This window comes from Mustelus asterias, chromosome 3 (genome assembly GCF_964213995.1).
Source record: "Mustelus asterias chromosome 3, sMusAst1.hap1.1, whole genome shotgun sequence".
In the NCBI taxonomy this organism is placed as follows: domain Eukaryota; kingdom Metazoa; phylum Chordata; class Chondrichthyes; order Carcharhiniformes; family Triakidae; genus Mustelus; species Mustelus asterias.
In genome coordinates this window covers 133,963,410-133,982,615 of record NC_135803.1, presented here as the reverse complement: position 1 = coordinate 133,982,615, position 19,206 = coordinate 133,963,410, and the positions used below count along the sequence as shown (strand labels likewise).

Here is a 19,206-nt window from a genome sequence, read left to right as displayed (position 1 = left end):
CCAGCGGAAAGTGCTCTTTGATGTACATTGCATAAAATCCTGCAGTAATCCAGCTAATTAGCATGATTTTAATTGTACCTCGGATGGCAGAACAGAAGAGCAAAAGTATACACAAGATTGGTTTTCTCAGTTTAGAATGTAGAAGACAGAAAAATGGAGCAACTATAAATTCTAAAGGCCATAAGAAAAAGATTAAAAATCAAACCATAACTTAGTTAACATGGTAAGAAGTTTCACAACAGCAGGTTAAATTCCACAGGTTTACTTGGAATCACACGCTTGCGGAACGCTGTTCCTTCATCAGGTGAGGGAGCAGCGCTCCAAAAGCTTGTGGTTCCAAATAAACCTGTTGGACTTTAACCTGGTGTTGTGAGACTTCTTACTGTGCCCACCCCAGTCCAATGCCGGCATCTCCACATCTTAGTTAATATGCAGATGATAAGAAGACACCATGATTTAGAATCATTTCTTATGGATCCTTATTTCTGTTAAGTTATCCTGGAATAAGGTTAAAGAGATAAAGCTTTAAAGAGATAAAGCTAAAGCAAGTAAAGGTGTTATGGAAACATAGAAAATAGGGGCAGGAGTAGGCCATTTGGCCCTCCGAGCCTGCGCTACCATTCAAAATGATCATGACTGATAGTCTATCTCGACACCACACTCCCACACTCTCCCATACCCCTGACACCTTTATCGCCTAGAAATCTATCTATTTCCTTCTTAAATATATTCAGTGACTTGCCCTCCGCTGTCTTCTGTGGTGGAGAATTCCAGAGGTTCACCACTCTCTGAGTGAAGAAATTTCTCCTCTTCTCCATCGCAAATGGCCTACCCCATACCCTGAGCCTGTGACCCCTTCTTCTAGACCCTCCAGTCAGAGGAAACAACATCCCTGCAACCAATCTGTCTAGCCCTGCCAGAATTGTACATGTTTCAATGAGATCCCCTCTCATTCTTCTAAATTCCAGTGAATACAGGCCCAATCTCTCCTCATACAACAATCCTGCCATCCAAAGAGTCTAAAATACAGCACTAAATAATATATACCAGTCCCTAAGAACACACTTCCTCACGTGAGAACACATGTAACAAGGACGGTCTGAATATAATTGTGTGAAAGTTTCAGGTCGTTTTGCCGACAAAGCAACAGTGACCAGACTTCAAAGATGGTTCATTGGCCGTAAAGTGCTTTAAGACATCCAAAGGATGTGAACGACACTATATAAATGGAAGTTCTTTCTCGTCAACAATGGATGATCAGATGCTGGGAAATGAAACGCACTCTTTTGTTTAAAACTGAGCTGATTTAAATTGGACTTGGCACCACAGAATTCTCTTCCTTGTGGTTAAGTGATGACTTATAACTCAGAAGGAAGAAATCTCGTTGAAAATACAACCAACCTGGGCTATTTTGCAGAAACTGGTGTTGTGTTTAGGTCTGAACTATTACCAAAAAAATAATTGAAATGCTTATTTTTCAGTGCGGGGCTATTTTCACAATGATCTCTACACTGACAGTAATGGATTAGCAGCCATACAGATAGAATCGAGTAATGAAAGCAGGCTTGTGTAATACAGGCTGGTTTCAAATTTTCCATTGTTTTCGAATGAGCCACAATGAGGGCAGATGGAAGGAAGATTTGTAATTATATGAACGAACAAAAAAAGAATGCCCTTTTTTATTCTTGGATGGCTGTAGTGTCCTCAGCAGTTACCTCTCCACTCATGTGATAATTTCTTCTTTAAAGAAATCACATTTTCCCCGATTTGTCACTTAATGAAACTCATGCTTTCCAATAAATACTTTTCAGGGACAGCACTGAAAAAGAGCTGCATCTGAAAACTATTTTCTTGCAAAGTCACAGACTTCAAAAAAAAAGACAAATGAATAAGTTCCAATCGATGAGTTAGTTACATGTGGGGATTATTTTGAATGTTGAAGAATCGTATCGTACTGAAGACCATTAGTCATAAATTCCTAACTTAGCTGTAACAAAGTAGTTACATCAGTGTATTTCCACATTATTTCTAAGCTCGGATGGGTTACACCCTTTTGTGATATGAGACGTGGAAGTCAGATGCACGATAACAACTCATGAGTTGAAAGGAAATGATGGAAAATGCCACTAATCAAGAACTTGCATCGTTAGAAGGGAGGGAAAAAACACTCAAAATAACATTTTGCTGTGAATTTGGGTATGTATCTTGCCTGACCTGTGTAACAGTTGTTGGGATGGGAAATGCAAGAAGAAGAGACAGATGGGTGCAATGAGTTAGGCACTGCCCTTTGACTTGGGAATCTGTTACAGCACAAACTAGTGGAATAAATGTCTTCCATCTGTGAGGTTGCCACATTAAGTCCCAACCCATGGGATGACTTTTAAACACATCTGGGCATGCCGGGGTTGGAAAACCAGGATGAGTGTGAAACAGACTCGCTGGCCCAGAGGAACAATCTCACCCCACAAAGAAAATGTTTTTACTTAACAGGAGAGTCTCTTCCTCTATCCTGTCAACCCGCTTCAGCCCGATGGGAATCAGGTCTCAGTTAAAATGCCACTCTTGTCCTGTTGACATTATAGGACCCCAGTTAGATTTTATACGCGAGGCTCCCACCTTAGGAACATTAACATACAGAGGGACCTGGGCGTGCAGGTCCACAGTTCCCTAAAAGTGGCAACATAAGTGGCCAAGGTGATTAAGAAGGCATATGACATGCTTGTCATCATCAGCCGGGGCATTGAGTACAGGAGTTAGGAAATCTTGTTGCAGCTGTATAAAACCTTGGTCGGCCGTATTTGGTGTATTGTGTGAAGTTCTGGTCACCACACTACCAGAAGGACGTGGAAGCTTTGGAGAGTGTGCAAAGAAGGTTCACCAGGATGTTGCCTGGTCTCGAGGGTGTTGGCTATGAGGAGAGGTTGAATAAATTAGGATTGTTTTCACTGGAAAGACGGAGGCTGAGGGGAGACCTGATAGAGGTCTACAAAATTATGACAGGCATAGACAGATTGGATAGTCAAAGGCTTTTTCCAAGGGTGGAAGTGTCAATTACAAGGGGGCACAGGTTCAAGGTGAGAGGGGGAGAGTTTAAGGGAGATGTGCGAGGGAAGCTTTTCTCGGAGAGAGTGGTAGATGCCTGGAACGCGCTGCCAGATGAGGTGGTGGAAGCAGGCACATTAGCAACGTTTAAGAGGCGTCTGGGTGGGTACTTGAATAGGGAGGGAATAGAGGGATATGGACCGAGTAAGGACAGAAGATTTTTTTTAGTTTAGTTATGGCATCATGATGGGCACAGGCTCAGAGGGCTGAAAGGCTGTTCTTGTGTTGTACTTTTCTTTGTTCTTCATTCTTTGTTCTGAGTGTGTGGGTGGCTCATCTGCTGTCCTAACCAGTGGTCTTAAAATTGAAGATTATTGGGGAGCGAGTGGGTAATGAAGTTGCTCCATTTTAGCTTCTTGCCCATTTTGCTTCCATCAAGCAGAGAGAGTTATGGGTCCACAATATTAAATTGATGCTAATTTGACAATAATTAGAAATCAATGATTATTATTGCTTTCAGGCTTGGTGTTGGAGCAAATGGAAATATCACATTGTCACTCCTCTGAGGATTAAACTAGTACACATTCTTAGGGAACACTGTAGAGTATTTTCTTATTTTATTTTAGGCAGTCCCTTGAGATAACGGATGATTCAATTGGTCCTGAAATGGCTGGTATGTACGACTTGTAGACCCGGCCACATTTGGGGCAGGTTGTGCTTGGAGGGTTTGGCAGATTAGATGTTTGAAAGTTTGTAGGCTTTCTCTGATGCCTCTGGCAGGAACAGTCTCTATCCCCAATGAAGTTTCACAATCTCTTCATTACCTTCCCAAATTAACCTTCTCCATTTTGCCTGCTCACAAGCCATGAGCTGGTGTGGATGTTTGACCACTTCAGGGATTCACAGAGGACATCCCTGACACATTTCACTTGTCCTGTGAGTCTCCTGCTATGATCGAGTTCCAAGCAGAGCAGTTGATTTGGGGAGCCTGATCCTAGGTATGTAAACGACATGCCCCTCCTAGCAGAACTGGGTGATCAGTGCCTTGATACTGGCATGTTGGCTTGGGAGAGGACATTATTGTTAGACTGCCTTTCTTGCCATTAGTTTTGCAGGATCTTGTGAAAGCATTGCTGTTGGTACTCTCTTGTGCTTTGAAGGGCCTGTTCTAGGTTGTCCAAGACTCTGCTTATATTGGAGTACAGGGATCACTGTTAAAAATAAACATCATTCTGTTCATTTTTTACGCACAAACACATTGGACTTGGGGTTTTGCTGGATCTTGAGCCCCCGCCGCCCATCCCGTGGACAGAAAGCGCAGGTTCAAGATTGCCCCCCCCAGTGACTTTTGTGAGGGTAAAATAGGCCTTGCGCAGTGGTTGTTGCTATTCCAGACATTTTTCACGGTGTTGCCATGCAGTGAAGATCGTGTCTGTGGTGCGTCTCAGAGGGCTAAATCGGCACTGTCGTTCTTTAGTCCGGCGACAAATGTAGTAATAACTAATCAGGAACTGCTTGACCCTGACGTCGAAAGCTCAGAACCAAACGTCCTGTCATTTTGTGGATCAGAAAAAGAATACATTTTGGGTGAGACTTTAAAATTGTTCAACTATACACTGTTCTGAGTATTGGCCATTTGGAATATAGAACATAGAACAGTACAGCACAGAACAGGCCCTTAGGCCCATGATGTTGTGCCGAGCTTTATCTGAAACCAAGATAAAGCTATACCACTCCCTATCATCCTGGTGTGCTCCATGTGCCTATCCAATAACCGCTTAAATGTTCCTAAAGTGTCTGACTCCACTATCACTGCAGGCAGTCCATTCCACACCCCAACCACTCTCTGAGTAAAGAACCTACCTCGGACATCCTTCCTATATCTCCCACCACGAACCCTATAGTTATGCCCCAATAAGTATAAGTATAAGAATAAGTATAAGAATAAGTATAAGTTTGCTTACATACAATGCATAGAATACATATAATGCATCATGTTGTCATGATTTTTCATAACACTTCTGTGTAAACATATATCACAGTAATTATCCCATGGAAATTGGTGTCTGTTGCTGCTAAGTGTTTTTTATGGTGACCAGAAAACATATTTGAGTTTCTCAAAGTGATCAAGAAGTAGTTTTGATTGTCCAAGTTTTAATATGCTTTGCCACATTTCTCTTGGCGTTTTTGAGCTAAATAATTGGTTATATTTGTTAGTTTTAGAGACAGAAAGTCTTAAGGAGGCTCATTCTGTGAGCGAAGAAGAGGCTCTGTTCAACTTCATAACCGACGGTGAATTAAATGAATGCACGATGTACCCTGGACAATTGTGTCAGCATTTCTGCATCAAAACAGAGGAATCGTATGAGTGTACCTGCTTCCCAGGATATATCCTGCAATCCGATGGGCGAACCTGCAAGTCAGGTGAGAGGAATCAATATTTATTGTCACTATTGCAGCCCAAGCCCTTTGCCCTATTCATAGAACATAGAACAGTACAGCACAGAACAGGCCCTTCAGCCCACAATGTTGTGCCGAGCTTTATCTGAAACCAAGATCAAGCTATCCCACTCCCTATCATCCTGGTGTGCTCCATGTGCCTATCCAATAACCGCTTAAATGTTCCTAAAGTGTCTGACTCCACTATCACTGCAGGCAGTCCATTCCACACCCCAACCACTCTCTGCGTAAAGAACCTACCTCTGATATCCTTCCTATATCTCCCACCATGAACCCTATAGTTATGCCCCCTTGTAATAGCTCCATCCACCCGAGGAAATAGTCTTTGAACGTTCACTCTATCTATCCCCTTCATCATTTTATAAACCTCTATTAAGTCTCCCCTCAGCCTCCTCTGCTCCAGAGAGAACAGCCCTAGCTCCCTCAACCTTTCCTCATAAGACCTACCCTCCAAACCAGGCAGCATCCTGGTAAATCTCCTCTGCGCTCTTTCCAGCACTTCCACATCCTTCTTATAGTGAGGTGACCAGAACTGCACACAATATTCCAAATGTGGTCTCACCAAGGTCCTGTACAGTTGCAGCATAACCCCACGGCTCTTAAACTCCAACCCCCTGTTAATAAAAGCTAACACACTATAGGCCTTCTTCACAGCTCTATCCACTTGAGTGGCAACCTTTAGAGATCTGTGGATATGGACCCCAAGATCTCTCTGTCCCTCCACAGTCTTCAGAACCCTACCTTTGACCCTGTAATTCACATTTAAATTAGTCCTACCAAAATGAATCACCTCACATTTATCAGGGTTAAACTCCATACATTGCACATTTTTGTGGCAAAATCGATTTATCCTTTGTTCAAAGGCACTCAGTGCCTGAATGAGGAGGCCGCCATCAGGAACGGGGGTTGCTGTTGAGAACGAGTCCTCTGTCCATGCTCTCCTCTCCCTCATGACCCACATCCCGCAACCCTCATCCTGCCGTCACTCGCCTGAGGCCTGTGTCGCCCGGTGATCCTGGGCTTTAGTGCACTACCAGTAGCTGCCACCATTACCCCCAGTGGCACTGCTGAGCTATGCACAGCTGCTAGCTTCTGATAGGCCAGCAGCTCAGTGGGTGGCATTTCCACCCCAATGACCCTTGTTTCCGAGGAAGGCCCGCTGCTGCCCAGTTGAGTGCCTGATTGGCACTTAAGATGGGCCTCCCAGAGAGGAGGCAGCATTGGGCAGCACGGTGACACAGTGGTTAGCACTGCTGCCTCACAGCGCCAGGGACCTGGGTTCAATTCCCAGCTTGGGTCACTGTCTGTGTGGAGTTTGTACGTTCTCCCTGTGTCTGGGTGGGTTTCCTCCCACAGGGTGCTCTGGTTTCCTCCCACAGTCCAAAAATGTGCGGGTTAGGTTGATAGGTCATGCTAAATTTCCTGTAGTGTCAGGGGGACTAGCAGGGTAAATGCAAGGGGTTACTGGAATAGGGCCTGGTTGGGATTGTGGTCGGTACAGACTTGATGGGCCAAATGGCCTCCTTCTGCACTGTATGATTCTATGATGATAGTCTTGCTGGCTCTCCAGCAAATGGGTGAGACTTCCATTGCCACCATTATATGCTTCCCTTTAAAATTGCACCGTTCCTGTTCTCCATTCGGAAGTAAATGACCTAACTTGTTTTGGCAAACAATGAATCCTTGACTAGTTTATATACCTGTGCTTGATTGGGCAAAGAACTTCATTCTAGGGGTACTGTCAGGTGCTAATAGTGGAGTTGGGCTGTAGATTGCGTCGATATGTGTGGAATAATTCAATTATGTATTCCTTTGTGATGTATATCGTCCAGAGGCATTGTTCTTGTGTTAAATAGACTAAAGTGCCTTAATCTACATTACCTGACGTGGGGTTGCTGGAAGGTGAGTGTTCTGCTTTTCCTGTACAACCTGATTTTAGTCAGTATTAGTGAAATGGTAATGATGGTAAATAAGATATAACATTGTCATATCAGTACTTTGTAGCGGCTTTTTGTTATAAGGCCGTCAGAAAATTGGGCAGATGAAAGGGTGAAGTTCCAGCAAACCCCAATTCCTTCTTGGTTGCCCAAAAATTGTAAGGCATAGCTCAGGCTTTTCTGTGTGTTTTTAATAAAAGTTAGCACCATCTTGCTTGTTATCCTCTGCAAGATTCAGATTGTGAGAAGGGACATGCTAACCAGGATTAAGATTTGTATCATGGCCAGACAGATGATAACAATTAGAGATATTTGCTTTGACTTAGTAATTGCCTTTTCCTTCGTAATTTACATAAGACTAAATAAATGACATTGCCAAGAGAGTGCTGTATTATCTTACAAATCTCCCCTTTGTTAGTGATTGGGTTGATTTGATTTGATTTAATTTATTATTGGCACATGCATTGGCATTCAGTAAGAAGTATTGTTTCTTGCACTATACAGACAAAACATATCCTTCATAGAGTTCATAGGGGAGAAGGAAAGGAGAGGGTGCACAATACAGTGTTACAGTTACAGATAGGAATTAATTGATTTACACTTGAACTTATGTTTTTAGAGCATTAGTCCAAGCCTTTGGATTACCAGTCCAATAACATTACTGCTATGCTCCCGTGACTGATTTGATTTGATCTGATTTATTATTGTCACATGTATTGTGAAAAATATTGTTTCTTGCGTGCTATACAGAGAAAGCATACCCTTCATAGAATACATAGGGGAGGAGGAAAGGAGAGGGTGCAGAATATAGTGTTACAGTCACAGACAGGGTGTAGAGAAAGATCAACTTAACATATGATAGCCCGTTGGTAAATGTGAAGGCCAATTTTTGTTTTGAATGGATGACCAGTGCGATACAGCTTGAGGTTGCCCTCGCACAGTTAAGTGCCCGAACACATCAGCATACATTACAAAGAGAAGATCTTGGTAATACAGCAGAAAATGCCATGTTGCTCAGTCCTTTCTGTGTAAATCCAACCCAGAAAGATAAGATGGGGGGGAGAAAATAACCCTCACTCAAAAGGCTTTGACTGTCAAATAAAATATTTTGAGGCAGTTCTCTCAGCTCGGGACCAAGGCATGATGTTATAAACTTGTCCCTAATCTTAATACTTTTATTGCAGGGTTACGGGACTAGTAAAATAACTCAAATTCTGGCACAACACATGATTGGCCAAATGCTCTCTTTCTGTGTGATATCTATGGTTGCATGATAATCTGAGAAGCTTTTTCAAAAGAGTCACAAACATAACCTATGCTGAAACTTTTATATGTCAAACTTACGCAACTGCAATATGTGTGGAGACTGGAGAGTCACGTCTGCTATTATCTATTGATGCATTGAATGAAAAATGGGAGAAACGTATTAGCCTCGGGAGAATTATCACCTATTATGCTTGCACCAACATTCTACTTCTTAATGCTAAATATAGAGTATAAATGTAATGCCTGGAATGTTTTATGCATGGCTAATTATTTGTTTTAACTAGAGTCCCAGTAGCATAAATATTTGCCTCATTTAACATAATCAAATTATCACATGCATCTTATAAATCAGTTGAAGTTCTGCTGAGTCTACAACGTAGTTGCCTTCAGTTCAGGAACAATGGCCCAGATTTTGCTGTTAAAATCAGAGTGAAGCTAATGACGCTTGCTGTTATTTATTTGCAAATTGTACAACAACTTCCAGGTGAGGGGCTGGTTGTGGTTAAACACTGATACCCAAAAGCTACTGCCAGAGTTATGTTTCTCCACCATTAGCTTTGCGAAAATGACATTTTGCAACCGACTCATGACTGAAGTGCATTGAACAATTTAAATTTGCTGTATTTGCTCAATACATGTTAACTTGCCACAAAAGTGAACTCTGGTCCATAAGATTATTTAAACAAGGTGTTCAGTCTTAATTACCAACAAATCTTTTTTGGCACTGAAAATTAACCAACAACTAAATGTCTTTCCTTTAGGTTTTAATTATTGTTGGAGATCCTAAAAATAAATGATTTCTTTTTTGTCAACTTTTCCCTTTGATCTTTCTTTCTCTCTTCATCTAATCTTTCTTTGCCATTTTATTTCTCTTTCTGTAAGCGATTTGGCACTGAATTAGTCCACTCTAACTTAGATTTCCTCCTCAGTTCTTGCACTTCAATGTGTTTGTTAAGGATTACATCGGGCGGAATTTTACAACCCCGTTGTGCCCGTTTTGTGGTGGGAAAATGTTGTAAAATCGGGCGTGATCCGACTAGAGAGAATGGTGCCCATTTTTGTGCCCATTTTGGGACTCCTCTCAATAGCCTTGCAGTCGGTCCAATGTTGCTGTCAGGCCCTTCAGCCCCTCCTGCATTCCCTGGCTCTGTTGCTGTATCTCCAGCATCTCAGAGAAGTGATCGCAGAGGCCCAGCATGTAACCTGGGGCCAGCTGAGTCCTCGACCCCAGCAGGCCCTCACATGCCAGAGGCCTCGGACGTTCCCTCCTCTACCCAATGTACATCAGCAGATGTGTCGTGCACACCAGAGAATGACCCAGATGCCTCGCCACTAACTTGACCCACTGATGTGAGAGTCTCTAGGATGGTGAGTTGTGCGGTGGAAGCTGAAGCAAAACTGGTGCCACCCTTGGATGTCCCTTCATCTGCTTCCTCTGAGCTGTCAGGAGCAAAATGGATGGGGGCAGCAATGGGGGCTATGATGTCAGATGACCCAGGCACGTCAGGGTCCCGTCCTGCAAGGGAGGGAGAGGAAACTGGGCTGCATGCAACTTAATTGAGATTTCTCCAACAAGCGGAGGATTGGCAGGTGCTCACTTCTATGTTCCAGCCTGACCATGCTGTCACTAATGGTCTGCATCTCCTCCTCTCCCGCAAGCTCCAGTGCCCGCTCCTCAAAGGGGGTGAGGACCTGGATCTCAGGCACACCACCCCCTGTCCTCACCCTTTCCCGGTGATTATGAGTATCCTTCTCCTGTGGGGACAGAAGGAGCCATGTAAAATCCAATGGCATGAGTCCTGTAGGGTTTCAGGGGGTGGCCCTCTGAGGACAAGGGTTGTGATACTCTTGCGGGGGCGGGAAGGGAGGTGCTTGGGGATCAGGGGCTGAAAGCATGCAGGGTGCTGTGGTTTGGGGGTCTGGGGGTCATTTAGGGGGAAAATGCTAGATGAGGTGAAACACTCACCCTTGCTGCATGGATGAGCTCAGTCAGCTTTTTGAGGCACTGCTTCCCGATTCTCCTGGCCAGTGCCCTGGCACTAATGCATGCTGCCTCATCTCCCAGGCTGTGGTTCTATCCCTTCCTCTGGGACGGTGTCCTTCTAGGCGGAAGAGGGTGTCCTGCCTTGCCTCCACTGCCTCCAGCAACCTGGCCAGGTCAGCATCTGAAAATCAGGGAGCTGTCTTCCTGGAGGCCATTTCTTCCTCCGCTGCCTGCCTGTCCATTCTTGGGGCTTTTATGGAGCTCTCCCTCATTAGGGCAGATCAGCTGCAGGTTGTTGGGATGAGTCACGTGCCCGTTAGATCATTCCAGCGAGTTTAATGAAATTTGCCTTGTTACCATGGAGGGGAAGCCAAGGCAGCACTTGCAGGTGTGCTGATGAAGTGGGGGGGGGGAGGGTGGATTTGTGCCTCTGTGATGATCAGGGGCAGGGGAGCGAGAGGGTCATGTCAGTCAGCCATTGGGGCTGGGGGTGGGGGGCGGTTGATGAGGGGGTCTTGTGCAAGGGAGTCCACGGGGGGTCCCCCTTGCACAAAGGGGTCCTCTAGGGTTCTAAAAGAGATAGCTGAGGAAATTGTGGAGGCATTGGTGGTGATCTTTCAGGAATCACTGGAGGCAGGGAGGGTCCCAGAGGACTGGAAAGTAACATCGCTGTTTAAGAAGGGAGGGAGACAGCAATTATAGGCCGGTTAGCCTGACTTCAGTCATTGGTAAGATTTTAGAGTCCATTGTTAAAGATGAGATCGCGGAGTACTTGGAAGTGCATGATAAAGTAGGACTGAGTCAATACGGCTTCGTCAAGGGGAGGTCATGTCTGACAAATCTGTTAGAGTTCTTTGAGGAGGCAACAAGGAAGTTAGATAAAGGAGAACCAGTGGACATGATTTATTTAGATTTCCAGAAGGCCTTTGACAAGGTGCCGCAGAGGAGACTATTAAATAAGTTAAGCGCCCATGGTGTTAAGGGTAAGGTCCTGGCATGGATAGAGGATTGGCTAACTGGCAGAAGGCAGAGAGTGGGGATAAAGGGTTTTTTTCTCAGGATGGCAGCCAATGACTAGTAGTGTGACTCAGGGGTCAGTGCTGGGACCACAACTTTTCACACTATACATTAACGATTTGGAAGAAGGAACTGAAGGCACAGTTGTTAAGTTTGCAGATGATACAAAGATATGTAGAGGGACAGATAGTATTGAGGAAGCAGGGGGGCTGCAGAAGGACTTGGACAGGTTAGGAGAGTGGGCAAAGAAGTGGCAGATGGAATACAATGTGGAAAAGTGTGAGGTTACGCACTTTGGAAGAAGGAATGGAGACATAGACTATTTTCTAAATGGGAAAATGCTTAGGAAATCAGAAACACAAAGGGACTTGGGAGTCCTTGTTCAAGATTTTCTTAAGGTTAAGGTGCAGGTTCAGTCGGCAGTTAGGAAGGCAAATGTAATGTTTTACAGATGCACCATAGAAAGCATTCTTTCTGGTTGTATCACAGCTTGGTATGGCTCCTGCTGTGCCCAAGACCGCAAGGAACTACAAAAGGTCGTGATGGAGCCCAATCCACCACGCAAACGAGCCTCCCATCCATTGACTCTGTCTATACTTCCCGCTACCTCGGCAAAGCAGCCAGTACAATTAAGGACCCCATGCACCCCAGACATTCTCTCTTCCACCTTCTTCCGTAGGAAAAAGATGCAAAAGTCTGAGGCCATGTACCAACCGACTCAAGAACAGCTTCTTCCCTGCTGCTATCAAACTTTTGAATGGACTGACCTTGCATTAAGTTGATCTTTCTCTACACCTTGGCTATAACTGTAACACTACATTCTGCACTCTCTCGTTTCTTTCTCTATGAATGGTATGTTTTGTCTGTATACCGCTCAAGAAACAATACTTTTCACTGTATGCTAATACATGTGACAATAATAAACCAAATCAAATCAAATCAAATGAAAACTCATTATACACAGAAGCCCTCTTTGACCAAAAGAGAAAATGCTGGAAAATCTCAGCAGGTCTGGCAGCATCTGTAAGGAGAGAAAAGAGCTGACGCTTCGAGTCCAGACAACCCTTTGTCGAAGCTGAAGCCCCTCTTTAGTTCACTTTCTGCATCAACTTTCCAACGAGCTGATATCATTTTGTCTTGCTTTACTTTCTAACTTCCTTCCTTACTCATCTGGAAGGAATCATCCACAGAATGACTTTATTCTTGTTCCGTAACAATGAATCATGTTTTCTACACAATTCCCAACCATATTTTGAATGCTGCATCTAATTTAACAGCCTGCATCACCCTATTCCTTGACCAAAACGCTGGACCCGGGACTTTGCCATTGTAACCAAGGCCTGTCTAAAACCAATAGCGTTCATCTGTAAATATGGCAATTGGTGTTTGATGATGTTATTGAGCCCTGGCTGCAACGTTGTCATCTTACAGGAAAGCCACAGCAGCTTTCCTGTAGGGTGACAACATGGAGAGGAAGGCTGGGAGAAACCAATTGAGGTAAGTTCTAATTTGTCACTTTCCTTGAGGTTCCGGGGGAGCAGGAATGCTCCTCTGAGCTGCACAAGGGAAGTTAAGTATCTCTTGGCCTTGGCTCTTTCAAACACACCCCGTGACACATTTTATTGCCAACAAGCATCCATCACTAGTGCTACTTTCCGCGTGCTGAACATCTGGCCACTTGCCACTCGCCTTTTCACGCCTGTTTGGGGGAGGGACTGGGAGTTAAAACTGGTGAAAACTGGTGTATTTGATACTTGCCAAACCCCCTAGTTTCTGGTTAAAATTCCACTGGTTATATTGCGACCAAATGTGTACCACTGAGTGATAAATTAAATCAATGCAGTGGAGGAAAAGACAAGGAGTCATGTAACTTCCAAGGCTACAGACTAAGTGCTGAAACATGGGATCAGGCTGGAGGGCTTCTTCTCCAGTGCAGACACAATGGGCAGAGTGGCCATCCGCTGTGCTGTAAAATTTTCCACATGTTCTAAACATCTGAAAAGGAGGAAAGTGCCAGGATGTGGGAAGAGGGAGGTGAAGAGACAGAATGTAAATTGCTCCTTAAAAGAGCTAGCACAGACAGAATGGGCCAAATGGCCTCCTCTGCTGAAATGATTCTATGATTGTTTGAAATGTTAGTTTTCTTGGTGGAGTTGCTGATGTAACATAGAGAATATTTTAAAGTTTGAAATTTATAATATAGTGAGATGTTAAGATGGTATTTATTTTGGGGGAGATGATGGCACGGTGGTCATGTCACTGGACTAGTAATCCAGAAATCCAGGATAATGCTCTGCAGACATGGGTTCAAATCCCACCCTGGCAGCTGTGGAATTTAAATTCAATTAATAGACTTGGAATTAAAAACTAGCCTCAGTAATGATGACCGTGAAACCATTGTCGATTGTTGTAAAGACCCATCTGGTTCACTAATGTCCTTTAGGGAAGGAAATCTGCTGTCCTTACATGGTCTGGCCTACACATGACTCCAGACCCACAGCGATCTGGTTGACTCTTAACTGACCTCTGAAATGGCCTCACAAACTATTCAGGGCAAATAGGGATGGACAACAAATGCTGAGCTTGCCAGCGATGCCTATATCCCATGAAAGAATTTTTTTCAAAGATTCATTGCCGATATGTTCATACTTTGAAACAGAATATGAAGATGAGGAAAACAATTTCACAGAAGCAAAGACTACTGAAGTGTCACAAACTGGATCACCCGTTGAAGTGGATCGCTGTGGAGGTACTTTCAAATTCATACTTAGAAACAACCTTGCTGAAAGAAAGGGCATATTGGGTCACAGGTTGTTTAATAGGTGTGAATTCTGTTTCACTTATTAGCATATAAAATATATGTAGTGTTTAAAGGAAATATGTTCAAAGGAAACACCAAGCGGCCCGGTGGCACAGTGGTTGGCATTGCTGCCTAACAGCCCCAGGGACCCAGGTTCAATTCCAGCCTCGGGTCACTGTCTGTGTGGAGTCTGCACATTCTCCTCATGTCTGTGTGGGTTTGCTCCGAGTGCTCCGGTTTCCGTCCACAGTCCAAAGATGTGCGGGTTTTGAGGATTGGCCAGGCTAAATTCTCCCTTAGTGTGAGAGGGATTAGCGGGGTAAATACGTTGTGTTGCGGGGGATAGGATGGGCCTGGGTAGGATTGTTGTTTGTGCAGGCTTGATGGGCTGAAGGGCCTCCTCCTACACTGTAGGTATTCTATGATTCCATGTCTAATAAACACATGCCATGGAAGAAGCAAGAATGGGTTTATGCAAGTCCCAAAAAGCTATTGAATAAAGTGAAATCTTTTTTCTTCTGTAACTTAGGATTCAATATAGCCCCAGAGATGGGTGAATGTCTAATGAAAATGTCAACAATCCTAAATTTAGTTAGTTTGGTCCTCTGTTGTTTTAGTTGTTACAGAATTTAAAACTTCCCTTGAATTTAGCAATGGGTAGGATAGCTTGCATAAAGAAATGTCATGCTGGTGTTCTGTGTTCTGTGGTGGATGGAAGGGAGCGTAACATTTCAGGACTTCTTACGAATGCAGCAAAAGGTGGAAAAGAATGAGTTTCCCAGTGCTTTAACTTTCCACACTTCATCTTGAGAAGCACACTTTCCCACCTTGTCACCTCTCTCTCCCCATTCCCTACCACGTAGCTAAAACAAACAGTCCAGAATGTTTAATGCCTGGGTGTGGAATTGCTATTTCTGTTATTGGAATGAATATGTACTACTATCATTGTCAATGGCAAATATGCAAACAAATAGTCTTCACAATAGTCAAATATTGGAGAAAGGTACTAACCAAATTTGAATTGCATTGAAGTGGGATAAAGAACTTTAGAGGGATGCTTTTAATCCCCTTTCATATGACAAGAATAGAAACATAGAAAATAGAAGCAGGAGTAGGTCATTCAGCCCTTCAAGTCTGCTCCACCATTCATTTTGATCATGGCTGATCATCAAATTCAATATCCTGATTCCCCCCTTCCCTCCCATATCCCTTGATCCCTTAGCCCCAAGAACTATATCTAATCTCTTCTTGAAATCAGACAACATTTTGGCCTCAACTACATTCTGTGGTAGTGAATTCCCACACATTCACCACTCTCTGGGTGAAGAAATTTCTCCTCACCTCAGTTCTAAAAGGTTTACCCCTTATCCTCAAACTATGACCTCCTAGTTCTGCACTCCCTCATTGGGAACATTCTTTCTGAATCTACCTTGTCTAATCCCCTGTCTGGCCCCAGAAACATAGAAACTAGAAGCAGGAGGAGGCCATTCGGCCCTTCGAGACTGCTCTGCCATTCATTATGATCATGGCTGACCATCAAATTCAATATCCTGATCCCCCTTTCCTCCACGTATCCCTTGATCACTTTAGCCCCAAGAGCCATATCTAGGGGCAATTCTCGCAAAAAATTCTAAGTGTCGAATTTGTGTAAAAACTGAAATAAATCGCGCTGTTTTTTCAGTGGGAGTTTAAAAATGAATCTCCCATACTTTGTGCACTGCACAATGCACTGGCGTAAATCCTGTTGAAAAGCTGTGGGCGAGGCCTATCCCCGCTGGAGAGGCTGGCTGCATAGCACTGAGCGGGTCACTGTGCATGCGCCGATCTCTCAGAGCCTGTCTGCTGGTCTCCCGATCGCTGGCCAGCCCTGCGACCCCCGCATCGCTGGCCGTGCAACCCCCTTCCCCCCACACCTCACCATGGCCAGATCGCTGGCCCCCCAAACATGCCTGGGTCCAGCCTCAAACCCACACCTCCCATTTCCCTCCCCCCCCACCCGATTCCCGCACCCACCCCTACAGGCAGCCCTGACCCCACCCCCAGCCTGCATCAATCACCCCCCTCGCCCTCAGCCCCGATCTCCCAATCAACCCGACGATTCCCCCCACCAGCAGTCTGGACCCACCCGGCAAGCCGAACTCCACCCCCCCCCCCCCTCCCTCAACCCATGGCCAGCCCTGATTGCTGGCCTGCCTCCCTTTGTCACTCAGCCCAATTGCAGAGTGGCAGTGGTATCCCCCCCCACCCATGTCCCTCCAGACGCCCCACCCCATCAGGCCCTGCCCCCTTGGCACTGCCTGATGCCTGGTGGGCAGTGCCAAGGTGCCTCTTGGGCATTGCCAGGAGGCCCAGGCTGGCACTGCCAAGTTGTCAATTCCCTGGGGGGCACCAGCCCCAGCACCCGACCCTCTGGGAGCCTCAGTTGCCCCCACCCCAGCAGGGTTGGGCTGCCAGCTCACTGCAAGTGGGGAGCCACTATTTAAATTTGAAGTTGCATATATAATGCAGCTCCATGCCTATTTCCGGCGGGGAGCTGACAGCGCCAGAAACCCAGCGCTGCGAGATGCGCTCAGGCAGGGCGCCCAGCACGGCGCATGCTAATCGGGCACCGCTTGAATCTCCTGGCCTGCTGTGCTAAAGAATCAGCGCAAGGGGATGGGAGAATCGCCCCCCCCCAAAGTCTTCTTGAAATCAGATACGGTTTCGGCCTCAACTGTCTTTTGTGGTAGTGAATTCCACACATCCACCACTCTCTGGATGAAGAAATTTCTCCTCACCTCAGTTCATAAGATATAGGAGCAGAATGAGGCCATTTGGCCCATCGAGTGTGCTCCGCCATTTGATCATATGCTCCTGATTCCCATTTTCCTGCCTTCTCCCCATAACCCTTCAACCCATTACCAATTAAAAATCTGTCCAACTCCTTAAATTTACTCACTGTCCCAGCATCCACTGCACTTTGGGGTAACAAATTCCACAGATTCACAACCCTTTGGGAGAAGTAGTTTCTCCTCAACTCTGTTTTAAATTTGCTGCCCCTTATCCTATGACTATGATCCCTCGTCCTAGAATGCCCCACAAGAGGAAGCATCCGCTTCAAGTTTACTTCATCCATATCTTTTATCATCTTGTATGCCTCAATTTGATCTCCCCTCATTCTTCTAATTTCCAGAGAGTATGGGCCTAAACTGTTCAATCTCTCTTCATCCGACAAACCTCTCATCTCTGGAATCAATCTAGTGAACCTCCTCTGAACTGCCTCCAATGCCACTACATCTTTCCTCAAATAAGAGGACCAAAACTGTGCACAATACTCCAGGTGCGGCCTCACCAATGCCTTGTATAGTTGCAACAATACTTCCTTACCTTTATATTCTATTTCTTTAGCTATAAATGCCAACATTCCATTCACTTTCTTTATTATCTACTGTACCTGCATGCTAGTTTTCTGTGACTCATGAACGAGGACACCCAGATCCCTCTGCACCGGAGCACCCCGAAATCTCTCCCCATTTCGATAATAAGTTGTCTTCCCATTTTTCCGACAAAACTGCATGACCTCACACTTCTCCATGTTAAACTCCATCAGCTACATTTTGGCCCACTCTCCTAACCTATCTACATCCATTTGTAGAGTTCTTATTTCCTCATTGCAACTTGCTGTCCTGCCTTTTTTATGTCATCTGCAAATTTGGCTATTGAGCCTTCTATCCCTGTATCCAAGTCATTACTATAGATTGTAAATAGCTGGGGCCTAAGGACCAAACCCTGTGGCACCCCACTAATTACTTTTTGCCATCCAGAAAACAACCCACCTATCCCAACTCTCTGTCTTCTGTCCATCAGCCAGTCACCTATCCAAGCTAATAATACCATGTGATCTAATCTTGTGAATTAACCTTTTGTGCAGCTCCTTATCAAATGCCTTCCGGAAGTCCAGATATACTGCATCTACAGGATCCCCATGATCCACTTTGCTTGTTACATCTTCGAAGAACTCTAGCAAATTAGTTAAACATGATTTGCTCTTCATAAAACCATGCTGACTCTGATGGACAGCGCTTGGACTTTCCAAATGTCCTGGTATTGCTTCCTTAATAATTGATTCTAAAAGATTTACCCCTTATCCTCAAACTATGACCCCTAGCTCTGGGCTCTTCCACCATCGGGAACATTCTTTCTGTATCTACCCTACCTAACGCTGCTAAAATTTTATAAATTTCTATGAGATCCCCTCTCACTCTTCTATACTCCAGTGAATATAATCCGAACTGACTTAGTCTCCCTTCATAAGATAGATCTGCCATCCCAGGAATCAGCCTGGTAAACCTTCACTGCACTCCCTCTATACCAAGGACATCCTTCCACAGATAAGGACAACAAAACTGCACACAATACTCCAGATGTGGCCTCACCAATGCTCTATACAATTGCTGTAAAACATCTCTATTCCTATGCTCCAAATTCACGAATACTTAAATCAAAGAATAGGGTGATGCAGACTGTTAAATTAGACGCAACATTCTCCCTCTGCGTCAGCATGGCATTCATAAAGATATGAAATTCAGGATCCTTACATTTATTAGGACACTAATGTAATTATAAAATTCAGCAGCAAGACCCATGGACAGTGCAAGGCTCACCAGAGAGAAGTGTCAGGCCCAGGGTGGCCTGGTTAGCACTGCTGCCTCACAGCACCA

General features: G+C 44.7%; 1 protein-coding gene across 4 annotated transcripts in view; it reads left to right on the top strand.

Moving 5' to 3' along the window:
• The window catches only part of fbln2 (fibulin 2), a 235,781-nt gene that overhangs the window by 158,748 nt on the left and 57,827 nt on the right, over nucleotides 1–19,206 (top strand). For all 4 annotated transcript variants that reach the window (XM_078209667.1, XM_078209664.1, XM_078209665.1 and 1 more), the window contains 2 exons: nucleotides 5,260–5,466; nucleotides 14,366–14,455. In XM_078209667.1, coding sequence (XP_078065793.1) covers nucleotides 5,260–5,466; nucleotides 14,366–14,455 — 297 coding nt within the window. The remainder of the gene's footprint in view (nucleotides 1–5,259; nucleotides 5,467–14,365; nucleotides 14,456–19,206) is intronic.